The 13,952-nt window shown below is 47.5% G+C and overlaps 1 protein-coding gene and 1 pseudogene across 1 annotated transcript in view; both read right to left on the bottom strand.

Annotated features, from left to right (window-relative positions):
- The window catches only part of ADAM12 (ADAM metallopeptidase domain 12), a 143,727-nt gene that overhangs the window by 92,030 nt on the left and 37,745 nt on the right, over positions 1–13,952 (bottom strand). The window contains exons 6-7 of the mRNA XM_043475108.1: positions 4,346–4,515; positions 758–842 (exon numbers count right to left, since the gene is read on the bottom strand). Coding sequence (XP_043331043.1) covers positions 758–842; positions 4,346–4,515 — 255 coding nt within the window. The remainder of the gene's footprint in view (positions 1–757; positions 843–4,345; positions 4,516–13,952) is intronic.
- On the bottom strand, positions 4,522–13,848 carry LOC122445791 (annotated as a pseudogene).

Here is a 13,952-nt window from a genome sequence, read left to right as displayed (position 1 = left end):
AAAGATGTAGATTGGCTTCCACTGAACTAGTTTTACACCCTCACCTTTCCTATGTGCAGCTCGGTGTGTTGTTTTAAACAGTCCCTAGAATACAGTTTGGAGAAGGCAATAGCACCCCACTCCAGTACTCTTGCCTGGAAAAGCCCATGGACGGAGGAGCCTGGTAGGCTACGGTCCATGGGGTCGCTAAGAGTCGGACACGACTGAGCAGCTTCACTTTCATTTTTCACTTTCATGCATTGGAGAAGGAAATGGCAACCCACTCCAGTGTTCTTGCCTGGAGAATCCCAGAGACGGCGGAGCCTGGTGGGCTGCCATTTATGGGGTCGCACAGAGTCGGACACGACTGAAGCGACTTAGCAGCAGCAGAATACGGTTGGGTAGGGAAGACCATAAGCAGAAATAGGGTAGAAATATATCTAAGCTGACGCCTTAGAAAAGACCCTGATGCTGTGAAGGAATGAAAGCAAAAGGAGAAGAGGGCGGCAGAGGATGAGATGATTAGATAGCATCATCGACTCAGCGGACAGGAACTTGAGCAAACTCCAGGAGACAGTGAGGGACAGGGAAGCCTGGCATGCTGTAGTCCACGGGGTCACAAAGAATCAGACATGACTTAGCGACTGAACAACAATGATATCCAAGGAGCATTAAAGAAAAAGGACCTAATTTTACAAAGTCTGATAAGTTTCCTGAAAAATCATCAAGAGAATTAGGTCTGGACATTGCTGTCGACTTCTCCATGCCCCTGGCTTACCATGACGATTCCCCCGGACTGTTCAGCCGTACACATACTCATGATGGGTGCCATGCCGATGGTGGTCCCTTGGAAATAAACTCCACTAGGAATAAAAGAAAGGACTCTCTTAAACAGTATAGAGGAGCTTTCTAACATTTGAAATTCTGTTGGACATTCCTGCATTCCAAGAGCAGAAAAACTGCAAAAGCATATATAAAGATGAAAATTAGCACAACATTTTAAATCAACTACATTCCAATTTTAAAAAGATGGAAATAGTTGCATGAGAATATGTTTGCAGGTGCTTTTTATCTTTGGTTCTTCTAAAAATGTGTGTTCCAATTGCCTCATCATCCCGTAATCCTTAAAGATTTCTGTTTTCAAGATGCGGGGCAACAACCAGTCATGACTTGTATATTTATAATTTGTAACCTGTCTGTCTCCTAGTGAACAGGGGTGGGGGTGTTCCTTTTAAACAATATCTGCTGTTGCTAGGGCTGAAAAGAGTAACGGGGAGAGAGAGAGAGAGAGAGAGAGAGAATCACTATTAACAAATGAAATGCATTAGATGCTTTACTCAATTCTCTGCTGCTGTTGAATTTTGCTTTCCTGGGTAATGTTACTGGGTTACAATTAGGCCAGAAACCCAAACTTTTCCAAAATGTCCTGCTAATATGGCTTGCAAAAATAAAAACAGCAGAAAGATGATTGACCCTTGGGAGTGAGTGCAGAGGCACCCACAAAGTCTAAGCACCTAGGAGGAAGCTTCCAGAAGGAGACTTCGTGGCTTTGGAGAAGGTTTTCCCCACATGGAATCTTAGTGAATAAGTGATGACATCAAGGCCTGTTTAATGCAATGCTATGAATTCTAACTTAGTGAATTAAAAATTAAAAATTGAATAGTTGGTGTTTGGAAGCAACCTAAACATCCATAGACAGAGGAATGGATAAAGAAGATGTGGTACATGTATACAATGGAATATTACTCAGCCATTAAAAAGAATGAAATAACGCCATCTGCAGCAACATGATGGGCCTAGAGAGTGTCATACTGAGTGAAGTGAGTCAGAAGAGAAATATGGTATGATATCCCTTATATGTGGAATCTAATAACAAATGATACAAATGAATTTGCTTACAAACCAGAAAGAGACCCACAGACTTAGAGAAAAAACTTATGGTTGTTGGAGGGAAGGAAAGGGTCTCGGGATAGTTAGGGAGTTTGGGATGGATGCATACCCACTGCTGTATTTAAAATGGGTCACCAACAAGGAATTACTGTACAGCATATGGAACTCTGCTCAAAGCCATGTGGCAGCCTGGATGGGAGCAGAGTCTGGGGGCGAGTGGATACATGTGTATGTATGGCTGAGTCCCTTTGCCGTTCACCTGAAGTATCACACCATTGTTAACTGGCTATCCCCAAATACAAAATAAAAAGTTAAAAAATAAGATTATTCCTTGTTTATCTGAAATTCAAATTCAGTAGAATATCCTGTAATTTTATCTGGGAACCCTAACATAACAATGTTGCCTGTTTAATAAAGATATGCCCCACCACAATCCTTCTTTCTATCTCCTGCCCCATTTTCTGCTCCATTCTGCCCCATTCCAGAAAAAAAAAATATCAAACATTGTATTTGCTGAATCTCCTTTAAGCGAAACAAATAAATGGCCATGTTTTCTTGGCCATGTACACATACAGATACCACACATTATTTGAAAAGTTATACATTTTGGCAGTGCTCAATTGGACTAAAAGGATAAGTATAGGCAAAATAAAACTTCATCTCTGTATGTATGTATCCAATCATTCATCTATCCATCCATCCAGCCAGCCATCCTATTACACTCATGTGTAATAGCCGTAGGGACCACAGCTTTATATTTACATCTGTATAGACCCTTTTAACAGATACAATTAAACATATATATAAATAGTAAAGTTATATAAGAGGCTAATTTATTTCCAGATGTTCAAATTGGACAGGCTCCATTTGGGGGAAGAAATCAAAACAAAACACTCTGACTCTACTTTTAGTAGTTCGGGATTAATCAATGCATAAAATATGAGGCAACCGCAAATATCCAGGGGTGGGGGAAAAAAAAGAAACAACCCTGAGAAGTGGCCAAAGTCAATTATCGGAGAATGCCAACAACCTCAGTTCAGACGAAGGCCTTTTCTAAAGTGAGCATAGGGTAGGGTTGCTTTTCAACTTCCTATAAATGTTCAGTACACTAGATCCAATGTGTCACAGGAAAGTGTCTCTGACCCCAAAGCTTTCAATTCAGTGATATGAGCTACATGAGAACAGAGTCATGGCATAAATTGGGACTTCCCTGGTGGTCCAGTGGCTAAGACTCCGTGGTCCCAAGGCAGAGGGCTCAGGTTTGGTCCCTGGTTAGGGAACTAGATCCTGCATGCCTAAGACCTGGTACCAGCAAACAAATAAGTACATACTTAAAAAAATAATGGTATAAGTTGTTTAAAAGTTTTAATAAAAAGTTCTTCAGTTTAGGAAAAAATCTACTCCACACAATCTTAGATTATGATGTTTTTTACTTGATATAAAGGAGTCTGTAATATGTTACCAATGTACTATGTTATAGGCATGCTTTTCCTTAGTTTCTCTTCTTCATGGTACTTATCATGCTCTGAAATATTCTTGTTTATTATTATCTCCTCCCAGTAGGGGCTTCCCTGGTGGCTCAGATGATAAAGAATCCGTCTGCAATGCAGAAGACCTGGGTTCGATCCCTGGGTCAGGGAAATCCCCTGGAGAAGGGAATGGAAATCCACTACAGAATTCTTGCCAGGAGAATTGCGTGGACAGAGGAGCCTAGTGGGCTACAGCCTATGGTGTCACAAAGAGTTGGACACTACTGAGTGACTAACACTTTCACTTTCCCTGTAGACTGGAGATTCCCAAGAACAGGGAGGTTTACTGTGTGGATCTGTTATGTTTGAAGCCCCCAAAAGACACACATTGATTAAATAATAGAACACAAGGTTTATCTTGGACACTGCTGGTATTCTCTGATCTAGATAACCAAGAGAAACAACAAAACAGGAGGAATAAGTTTTTTTTCTCCAGGCAGTCGACAGGATCACTCTACTGTACTATCTTCAGATCTTGCATAAATATTTTTCACTAATAATGGCAGAAAATGAGCTTTTTAAAAAATATACTACTCAGGACAATTTTATATCAAGACTAAGCCTAGCGGGAGGGATAAATTGGGAGTTCGGGTTTGACATATACACACCACTGGATTTATTATAAAATAGATAACAAGGACTCTGCTCTATACTCTGTAATAACCTAAATGGGAAAAGACAAAGCCTAGAAGGAAATAAGACATCTGCTTGAGGGATACGTTTCCCAGGGTATGCAAAGAAAGACTTTTTCAGCAGCCCCCAATTTCAGCTGAGATGGCCTTCCTGCAGTCAGTGTGGGAAGAGAAGCCCCCTTTGGCCCTGGTCCAGAGAGTGTGTTCTGAAGAACAGGTGCAGCTTCACTGCCTGTCAGGGGAGGCTAAGAGGAGGGCGGGTGTGCTGGGGGTACTCTTTGATCTGAAGCAAAGGAGAGACAGCAGACACCTTACCTGATGAGCTGGGCGTTGTCATGGGATTTGCGAGGCAGAAGCTTCATCTTTCTCCAGTCCAGAAATTCATGCAGGCTGGTGAATGGGTCCTGACTTATGGAGCATTTGTCAATGTCATTCCACACCTCCACGCCCACCAACACGATCCGAATGTTCAGTGGTCGGTAAAACTGAGGGCGACAGAAGACAGGTATCCCTGGGGATCACTTTAATGAAAACTTGCAATGCCCAGTAGAACAGACGTGCAATTTCTGAACCTCGTTGATGTGATATGAGAAATCTCTCTGTGCTCCCTTGTTCCCATGGCATTAGAGTTGAAGAAATATTTTCAGTGACTGATTCAAAGTGATGTTCTAACTGGGTTCTCAAATAGGGTTGACTAATTAGATAGAGTTAATTAATTCGTTAGAGTTAACCAGCCTTTTTTATGTCTCCGAGGTGGTCCAGTAGTAAAGAACCAGCCTGCCCCTGCAGGAGACACAAGAGACTTGATTTTGATCTCTGGGTTGGGAAGATCCCCTGGAGAAGGAAATGGCAACCCACTCTAGTATTCTTGCCTGGGAAATCCCATGGACAGAGGAGTCTGGTGGGCTATAGTCCATGGGGTCGCAAATAGTCAGACACAACTGAGCATGCACACCTTAATTGTAGGGAAGCATACATTTCAACTGATTCATTGGTGATTAGAAATGGGCGTATAGATGTGTGTTATCGCTAATGTAATATAGTTACATTACAGCTGAAGATTGCTAGCTCATATCTACTGCAAGAAAAACAACAAGTGGGTTAGGATCGTTCAGACATTCTGCCAAGCACAGTAATTTGTTCCTTTTAAGCAAAATGTTCTACCTATGAGTTACGGAAAATGAATCTGTATTGTTCTCAGCAAAGACTCAGACTTGGCCGATGCTATCATATTCTGTCACCTGTAAATGACCTAGTAGGTTTTAATTAAATGGACAGATCAATATCTTTCAGGATGATAAAGGCAGACACAGAACTCTTCTTCAGGAACTTTGAGGACCATTTTTTCCCACAGGTCAGACTTTAGTTCACCAATATCATGATGGGAAAGATCTGGTAAAGGAAACCCCTCATTCCTTCTGGCACACAAATCACAGCTTCTTGCGTTTCCATCCCCCATCTTTCTGTGTCCTGATTCAACCTACAGCACGTTCTCCACAAACAGGTCTTCTTGGGTCAGAAGCAGGCACAACAACTGATCCAATGGCTAAGGGAGAGTTTTGAGCCAGATGAGCTTATTGGGGCAGGATGAGCGGTCAGAGTGGAGCCTTCCCAGGTGCCGCAGGGATAAAGAATCCACCTGCTAACCAGGAGAGACAAGAGATGCAGGTTCAATCCCTGGGCTGGGAAGATCACTTGGAGGAGGAAATGTCAACCCACTCTGGTATTCTTTTTTTTTTTTTTTAATGAAAACACTGTAACTTTAATTGGATTAGAACCATACCTGTCAAGAACGTGGGCAGTATACTCTTCTTTATAGCACCAGTTCCTTCTGAGGGGGTATTTTCCAAGCCATCTAAGTGTCCCAGCTATCCCCGACTGGCTACAGAGATGTTCCAAGCATGGTCACACCAGTGTCAGTATCCGCGCACACTCAGATTTCTGGTTTCCTGCCACTTTTCCTACCAGTCCCTTATATCCCAGGAGGTTTCACAGCCAGAAGGTAACTTACCCCTCCCCACCTCACCATACCCTGGAAAAGCCTGGAGTACCTTCTCAAGCTCCTCCTTCTCCTGCCTTCTTCTGGAAGGCAGTCAAAATGTTGAAGCTCTTCTGGAGTTCTTCCTTCTTCCCATTGCTTGTCTTGTTCTTCTCAACCAGCTTGGTGATCCGGGTCATCTCTGATGCTGGGAAATCTCCTTGGGTCACGATCTTTCCCATGATCTTAAGGTACCGCTTGGCCCACTTCCTGTCGGTCTCCTTCACACTGACCGGTTCTCCTGCCCCTGCTTCGAGAGGGACTGGCGGGCTCCGATGAACTCCCCAGCAAAGGTGTCCTATGCAGGCAGGCAAGCAGGCATTCCTTGGTGGAGCCCATGTCCCTTCAGCCAGCACTGGATGGCTCCAACCTTTACTGCCCCACCATACAGGACTGGGTTCTCAATGTCCCCATCCCGGCAGAGGTAAGAGGTAGAAGGCTGGCTAGTTCCCTTTGTCCAGTGTGTATCGCTCACTCAGATCATATTCAGCCCTTGTCACCATAATCTGAGATCCCCACCTCTGCCACCAGAAGAACATCACCAGAAGCTGAGTTTTCAGCCAGACACTTAAACTCACCCTGCCTCTCACCCTAGGGGGACTGGGCGTCAAACTTAACCAAGACGAACTTGCTTTTAGGAATGACCTTGTAGAAAGCGGGCTTCCCTGATAGCTGACTTGGTAAAGAATCTGCCTGCAATGCAGGAGATCCTGGTTCTATTCCTGGGTCAGGAAGATCTGCTGGAGAAAGGATAGGCTACCTACTCCAGTATTCTTTGGCTTCCCTTGCAGCTCAGCTGGTAAAGAATCTGCCTGCAATGCAGGAGACCTGGGTTCGATCCCTGGGTTGGGGAGATCCCCTGGAGAAGGGAAAGGCAACCCACTCCAGTATTCTGGCCTGGAGAATTCCATGGACAGAGAAGCCTGGTGGGCTATAGTCCCTGGGGTCTCAAAGAGTAAGCACACACAGCAGTCACGGAAGTGGTAAGAACTCCCTGTGGTCCACAACTGCCTTGCTACTCCTCTGAGCATCACACAGACGCAGAGGTGGCTCTGTGCTCGGGGGTCCAGGGGGTAAGGACGTGGGAATCACCTGGCTGGCGTACTCCAGGTAGCCAAGGAGAAAGAGGTGGCTGGTGATGGCAGTGGAAGTTAAGCTCCAGATAGGAGCAGGTCCTATTCTTAGTTGCTAGAAGCCTCTGAGCCAACAAGGAACAAAAATCACAGAAGCACCACATCTGATAGTTAAGCCCCATTCCAACGTGCTGAGCTCAAGGGCCATAAACTCCATGAGGCTGAGCGCTGACCCCGGGTTCTGACCCACGAGAGGCAGGCTCATCTTTTCCCTTGCTGATCTGCATTCCCCCCACCCTCCCCACCAGTCATCTGGTGAGCATTAGCTTAGTAGAAGAATGTGGCTGAAGCACAAACTACATCACAGAGTATAAACGGATCGCAGCGGTCCAACTTGGTTTCAAGCAGATAACAATTATGGGCATTACATTAATAAGTTAATGAGACAATTATACGACCCAAATGTTGCCCAACAGCTTGTTTTTAATCAAGAGTTGCTTGGCCTGTGGTATCCACTTGCAAGCTCCCAGCCCAGGCTTCCCAGGAAAAATTAAGTTCCTGGCCTCCTTGGGAACTCGGCACACATGTGCCTGGCTGCTGCACTTTGCTGGAGAGCTTACACTTTCAGCTACGCTACAGAAAAACGGAACAGAGATGCGAAGGCAGAAACAGGCCATCCAGTCACCTGTGTCTACCCCAGCCCGCTACGAGACAGCCTCAGGGCCCCGTGCCAGTGTGGACTGCGGGGCTGTCATCCGTGCAGGGGACACTTCGCTCGCCTCTGGAGACTGTCGTATGGAAGTGGTCACTAAGCTCTGTCAAGGTCCAACTAGCACTGTTTCTCAGAGTTAGCTTTGGGGCTGACTAATCGGGATCTTTGCACCGTAATGATGGGTTGTAGTTTTCATCTACTATTGCTGCTGTTCAGTCACTTGTCTCATGCTTTGTGACCCCATGGACCGCAGCATGCCAGGTCTCCCTGTCTTCCACGGTTTCCCACAGCTTGCTCAAATTCATGTCCACTGAGTCAGTGATGCTGCCTGATCATCTCATCCTCTGCCACCCCCTTCTCCTTTTGCCCTCAATCTTTCCCAGCATCAGGGTCTCTTCCAATGAGTTGGCCCTTCATATCAGGTGGCCAAAGCATTGGAGCTTCAGCATCAGTCCTTCTAATGAATATTCCAGTTTGATTTCCTTTAGGATTGACTAGTTTGATCTTGCTGTCCAAGGGAGTCTCAAGAATCTTCTCCAGCACCAACAATTCAAAAGCATCAATTTAAATTCTAAAAAGATGATGCTGTTAAAGTGCCGCACTCAATATACCAGCAAATTTGGAAAGCTCAGCAGTGGCCACAGGACTAGAAAAGGTCCGTTTTCATTCCAATCCCAAAGAAGGGCAATGCCAAAAAATGTTCCAGCTATTCAGTTCAGTTCAGTCGCTCAGTTGTGTTCGACTCTTTGTGACCCCATGAATCACAGCACGCCAGGCCTCCCTGTCCATCACCAACTCCCAGAGTTTACTCAAACTCACATCCATCGAGTCGGTGATGCCATCCAGCCATCTCATCCTCTGTCGTCCCCTTCTCCTCCTGCCCCCAATCCCTCCTAGCATCAGGGTCTTTTCCAATGAGTCAACTCTTCGCATGAGGTGGTCAAAGTACTGGAGCTTGAGCTTCAGCATCAGTCCTTCCAATGAACACCCAGGACTGATCTCCTTTAGGATAGACTGGTTGGATCTCCTTGCAGTCCAAGGGGACTCTCAAGAGTCTTCTCCAACACCACAGTTCAAAAGCATCAATTCTTCGGTGCTCAGCTTTCTTCACAGTCCAACTCTCACATCCATACATGACCAGCTATTAGTCCTCTCAAGTTATATCCTTTGAACAAATTCCCTATCTAGAAGCATATAACAGAGCCCCTCCTCTCTAAAACTGGTGCTACTGGTGAACCGTTACATATGCTGAACGTACATCATGTCTTCACACAGAATCCCTTAGCTGCCTGTTGGGATGCTCTCCCCAGACTGCGGGTGGCTTCCCACTGGTTCTTCCTAATAACAATGGTCACAGCTAACACATATAAGCATGCCCTACGCCCTAGGCACGGTACCAAAAACTTTCCATGTGCTCTCTTAGACCTCACAGCACTCTGTGAGTTAAGCACTGTTGTTTCCATGTTACTGTCAAGGATGTTGAGACATGGAGGTGAACCACTCCAGCCATGACTGGCATAGCTGGCATTTTAACACAGGCAGGCTGGTGCCCAGGTTTTAAAAACTGCTCAGTAACCCAGCTAGGTAAAGGGGAGTGCTCAGATTCCCTTCCAAGATGATCCACTGTGACCCCAGGCCCAGCAAGAAGCACACATAGAGTATAGCAGCTGCCTGTCTGGCCCGTGAATCCCAGGATGTACGTGGCCATGGCCCAAGACCTGCTAAATCGATTCACCCATTAGCTCAGCAGCGACAAGCATCTGCTTGCATGCTCAGCTTGGCATTGGCACCAAGAACAAGATTTAGGATACCCTTGACCTTGGCTCCCAAATGCTCAGGGGTCAGCCAGATGCTCGAGGCAGAGGACTCCTAGCCATTATTACAGGAAAATCCAATCCACCGAACTGCCAAGAAGGGTGCAGACAGGAAGTTCAGGGGATGCTGGACCTGAGGGCTCCAGGAAGACTTTCGAGAAGTGGATCTGAGAACACACGGGTAGGATTACAGGGAGGTGTGCCGGGCTCCACCACGGGGACGTGCATCCTGCAGGCAGCTGGCCTGGGAGGGCCGGGGACGAGGACCCACACAAGGGAGAAAACACCTGGAGTTAAATGCATGCAAGATGAGCCAGTCCTTCAGAAGTAGGGCACAGAGGTGCAGCCGGCACGGACCGGCAGTTGGTGCTAACGTCATCACAAGTAAGAAGTAGGACAGACAGAAGGGAAAGGCGAAGGGGGCGATGACATCATCTGGCAGCCACACAGCCCACTGGTCCCGCCCTGCGGTGTAACTGGGGCCTGGGGAACGTCTTCCTTCCCAGGTAAGCGGTGGGTCTGCCAGTTCGAGCACCAGACACGTTTTCCCTGTTCCAACTCAGGGGAACTGCCTGAGTTGTTCTGAATGTCACCTCTGTCCCTAAATCACTTCTCGGACTCTTGGTCTGGGACATCCCTCCCCTCTTCCTTTGGAGCCAACACAGCCAGCCAAGTAGTTATTACTTAAGAATAGCTAAGAAGAGCCAAGATTTCTGCAAATGAGGAAGTTGCCACTGGAACAGTCATTGTTTTTTTAAGCCAAGATGCTCCCACTTGTAGTTGCAAAACTACATCTGGAACGCTCGCAACAGCCCAGAGCCCATCAGTTAGCAGACATGGGTGCCCAGAGCATCCGACTGAGCCTGGGTTACCCCTGTGGGTCTTCAGGGTCTGCTGTGGACAGACACATATGCGTGCTCAGTCATTCAGCTCTGTGCTTGCTAGAAACACAAGGACAGGCGTGCTGGTTAACGCCCCTGAGTCTGTCAGGACTTTTCTCAGATATGTGGTTTTCTAAATACCAGGGCAGGTTATTAACAACCCCCCAGTTGCTCATTCCTGCTTCTGCAAACTGAAGCAAGAAATAATACAGAATAATATGAAAAGAAATACAAATATGGAAGACCAAGCATATCACTTTAAAACAGGATTTCAGCAATTACCAGCTCAAGTTTAATGTTGTTCATGGTTTCTGTTTACTTCCAAGGCTTAAGAAGTTCTTGAATTCTTTGTTTCTTGGTCCTGCCTCACTGGAGGCATCTGGAATGTACTCACCCGAGGCCCCACCCAGGTCAATCAAACCAGAGTCCCTGGACTGAGACTTGGAATCAGCATTTTGAAAGCAAAGATACAGACACACATTCACATAAACAAACAAACCTTGCAAGGGGACTCTAATGCCCAACCTGGGCCAGGACCAGGTCTGACTCCTACTGTTGTTCAGTCTCTAAGCTGTGGCCAACTCTTTGCACACTGGCTTCCCTGTCCTTCACTATCTCCTGGAGTTTGCTCAAACTCATGTCCATTGAGTCAGTGACGTTATCTAACCATCTCATCTTCTGCCACCCTCTTCTCCTCATTCACTCCCAGCAGCAGGGTCTTTTCCAATGAGTTTGTTCTTCACATCAGGTGGCCAAAGTGTGAAGCTCTGAGTCATGCCATGCAGGGCCACCCAAGGCGGATGGGTCATGGTGGAGAGTTCTGACTCGTGTGGTCTCTGGCATAACCTCTGGGATCCATCCTTCACCCTCCCTGCCAGAAGGACTGGCCAGTTACAAAAATTCTCCTACATCCACGTTACTTGGGGATCAAGTTGAATTTTCAAAAACAAGTTACTCAAAATATATCCGCAAGCATGCGCTGCCTGGGAGTCTGACCAACCTAAAAGTTCTTGTGGATGCGGATGGTATTATCCTGTGATCCCAGGATGCCAACAGTCATCTGTGTTCTTCCTGGTTTCAGAAAGTTCCTTCCAGCCACAGCCACTCTCAGCCCCAAGCCCTTATCTCCGACTGCTCAGGGTACCCCAGGAGACCCCTGTTCTTGCTTCTTTGGGCACAAAGTCTCATCCACCTCTCATCCCAAACTTGTGCTCATTTGGACCCCAGCTCTTCTCAGCCTCTGCGTCTGCTTGGTCAGGGCAGGCTGAGATCCATAGAAAGTGGGTAGAGACAAGGCCAAAAACTCCTGCAGAGGCGGGGGGTCACAGAGACCAGGGCTCACCCCTGGTCCTGCCTTTTAATGCTGCTCGAACTTGTGCTGACTGCTTAACCAGCCTCTGCAAACCTCAGCTTCCTCTGCTATAAAAACGGAATACTGGTGTCTACCTGGTGGTGTCTGCAAAGCACTGAGACCCTGGCATGTAGAAACGTCTCAGTACACTTATCAGGCACCCCTCCTTCAAGTGTCTCCGAATCCCCACTTCCCCAGACCCAGGTCAGATCTTCACGATTTCTATACAACAGAAGCCCACCAGCCCTCTTTGACTCTGGTGATGCCATCCTCCACTCTAACTGCAGGCACCACTGTGTGTGACCCTGTGCATCTCCTCTGCTTAAAAACATTCTCCTGGCTTTCCACTGAGAGCAGAATAAAATCCCAGTGGAGTCTAGATGGCTTTGCTGAGCACCCAGGACTCTGACCAGTGAACCCCCTGCAGCTTCATCTCCTCCTGCCCTAACTGTGCACGCACATATATCCATCTTCCACATGCACACACACCCACTCATGTATGTGCTTGTATGCACACACACCCACTACCACTTAGGTAGACAGAGTTACTCGCATGTCCAGACACATGGGGAGCAAGCCAGCTGAGTGCTCCTGGTGAAATGGTACTCACTTCTCAAGATCGCCTTGCTGCGAAGCCTCCCTGACCTCCAGGAAGATGTAAGCGGTTCTCTTCTACACCCCCACAGCACTTGATTGACAGCATCCACCCAGTTCCCAACACGCTGGACCACACCAAGTGGCTTATGGGTCTGCTGCTGCTGCTAAGTCGCTTCAGTCGTGTCGGACTCTGTGCGACCCCATAGATGGCAGCCACCAGGCTCCCCCGTCCCTGGGATTCTCCAGGCAAGAACACTGGAGTGGGCTGCCATTTCCTTCTCCAATGCATGAAAGTGAAAAGTGAAAGTGAAGTCGCTCAGTCATGTCTGACTCAGCGACCCCATGGACTGCAGCCCACCAGGTTCCTCCGTCCATGGGATTTTCCAGGCAAGAGTACTGGAGTGGGGTGCCATTGCCTTCTCTGGCTTATGGGTCTGCTTCCCTACAAAGCTGTGCCCTCCCTGAGCAGATGGACCCCATCTGATGCATTCTGAATTCCTGGTGCATGGTGCTCGGTTCTGCCCATAAGGCCTTGTAGAATGGCGATGGATTTCTAGAAGGGCTTTTGCTTTCATGTTTTCTGAAAACTTTGAAAAGTCAATTTAAATATAATAGGATTGCTTGGAAACATAGCTACTGTGAAGCATCTTCAAACTGCTACGTGTAAATTGTAAGCATTTCAGAGAATCCCCGCCAGGAGAGCTTCAGCGATGAGCCAGGGCCGCTTTCCGGTTCCCACTGTGCTCAGAGGTGGGAGACAGACTTACTGCTGAGAATAATGGTCGTGTTCAGACAGGGGCTGCCAGCCACGTAGCACATGAGAACCACCTGGGAGCCTACAAAGCCCGATGTCCAGCCCCCACCCCTCCTTTGAAAGCTTCTGGGCAACTTCAGCAGGCTGGGCTGAACGCCCTCAGCGCCAGTGAGCTGACTCTCAGGGTGTGTTGCTGAAGGCAGGGGGCACACGTGGTTTCACGCTGTGAACAGGTCATGGAAGGAGTGTTGGTGAGATAATACCCCCGGGCCAGAACAGACTTTTACCATCTCATCCAACTCTGAAGTCACCTTTGCAAAGGTGAGCTCCCTCCCAAGTTCACGGTGAAGAATTTTCCAGCCGCAGATTGAGCCGAAAGCCAACTGCTGCATCCCAGGACTGTGAAGCCCGTGGGTTTCTTATCGATGAGAGCCGACCCTCAGGAGGCCTGTGGGACTCGCCCAGGGAGACCTGGAGGAGGCCCACTTGGTGCTTTCAAGAGGGTCACATGTGCCATCTGGTTCAGGATCCAGCTGGGGAGACCAGGATGGAAGGAGGTGGATCCCAAGGCCACGTGGTCCAGACAGCGTGGGGGCATCTCCTGCAGCTACTCCAAGCCCTGGGGGTCTTCAGAGGAAGGGGAAGTTGGGTACCAGAGGCAGAAGCTGGCCTTCCGAAGTCAGATGGGGTGTGTTTCATTCC

This window comes from Cervus canadensis, chromosome 8, assembly GCF_019320065.1.
Source record: "Cervus canadensis isolate Bull #8, Minnesota chromosome 8, ASM1932006v1, whole genome shotgun sequence".
In the NCBI taxonomy this organism is placed as follows: Eukaryota; Metazoa; Chordata; class Mammalia; order Artiodactyla; family Cervidae; genus Cervus; species Cervus canadensis.
Note: the sequence above shows the minus strand (reverse complement) of the source record. Positions and strands in the feature narration are given on the sequence as shown.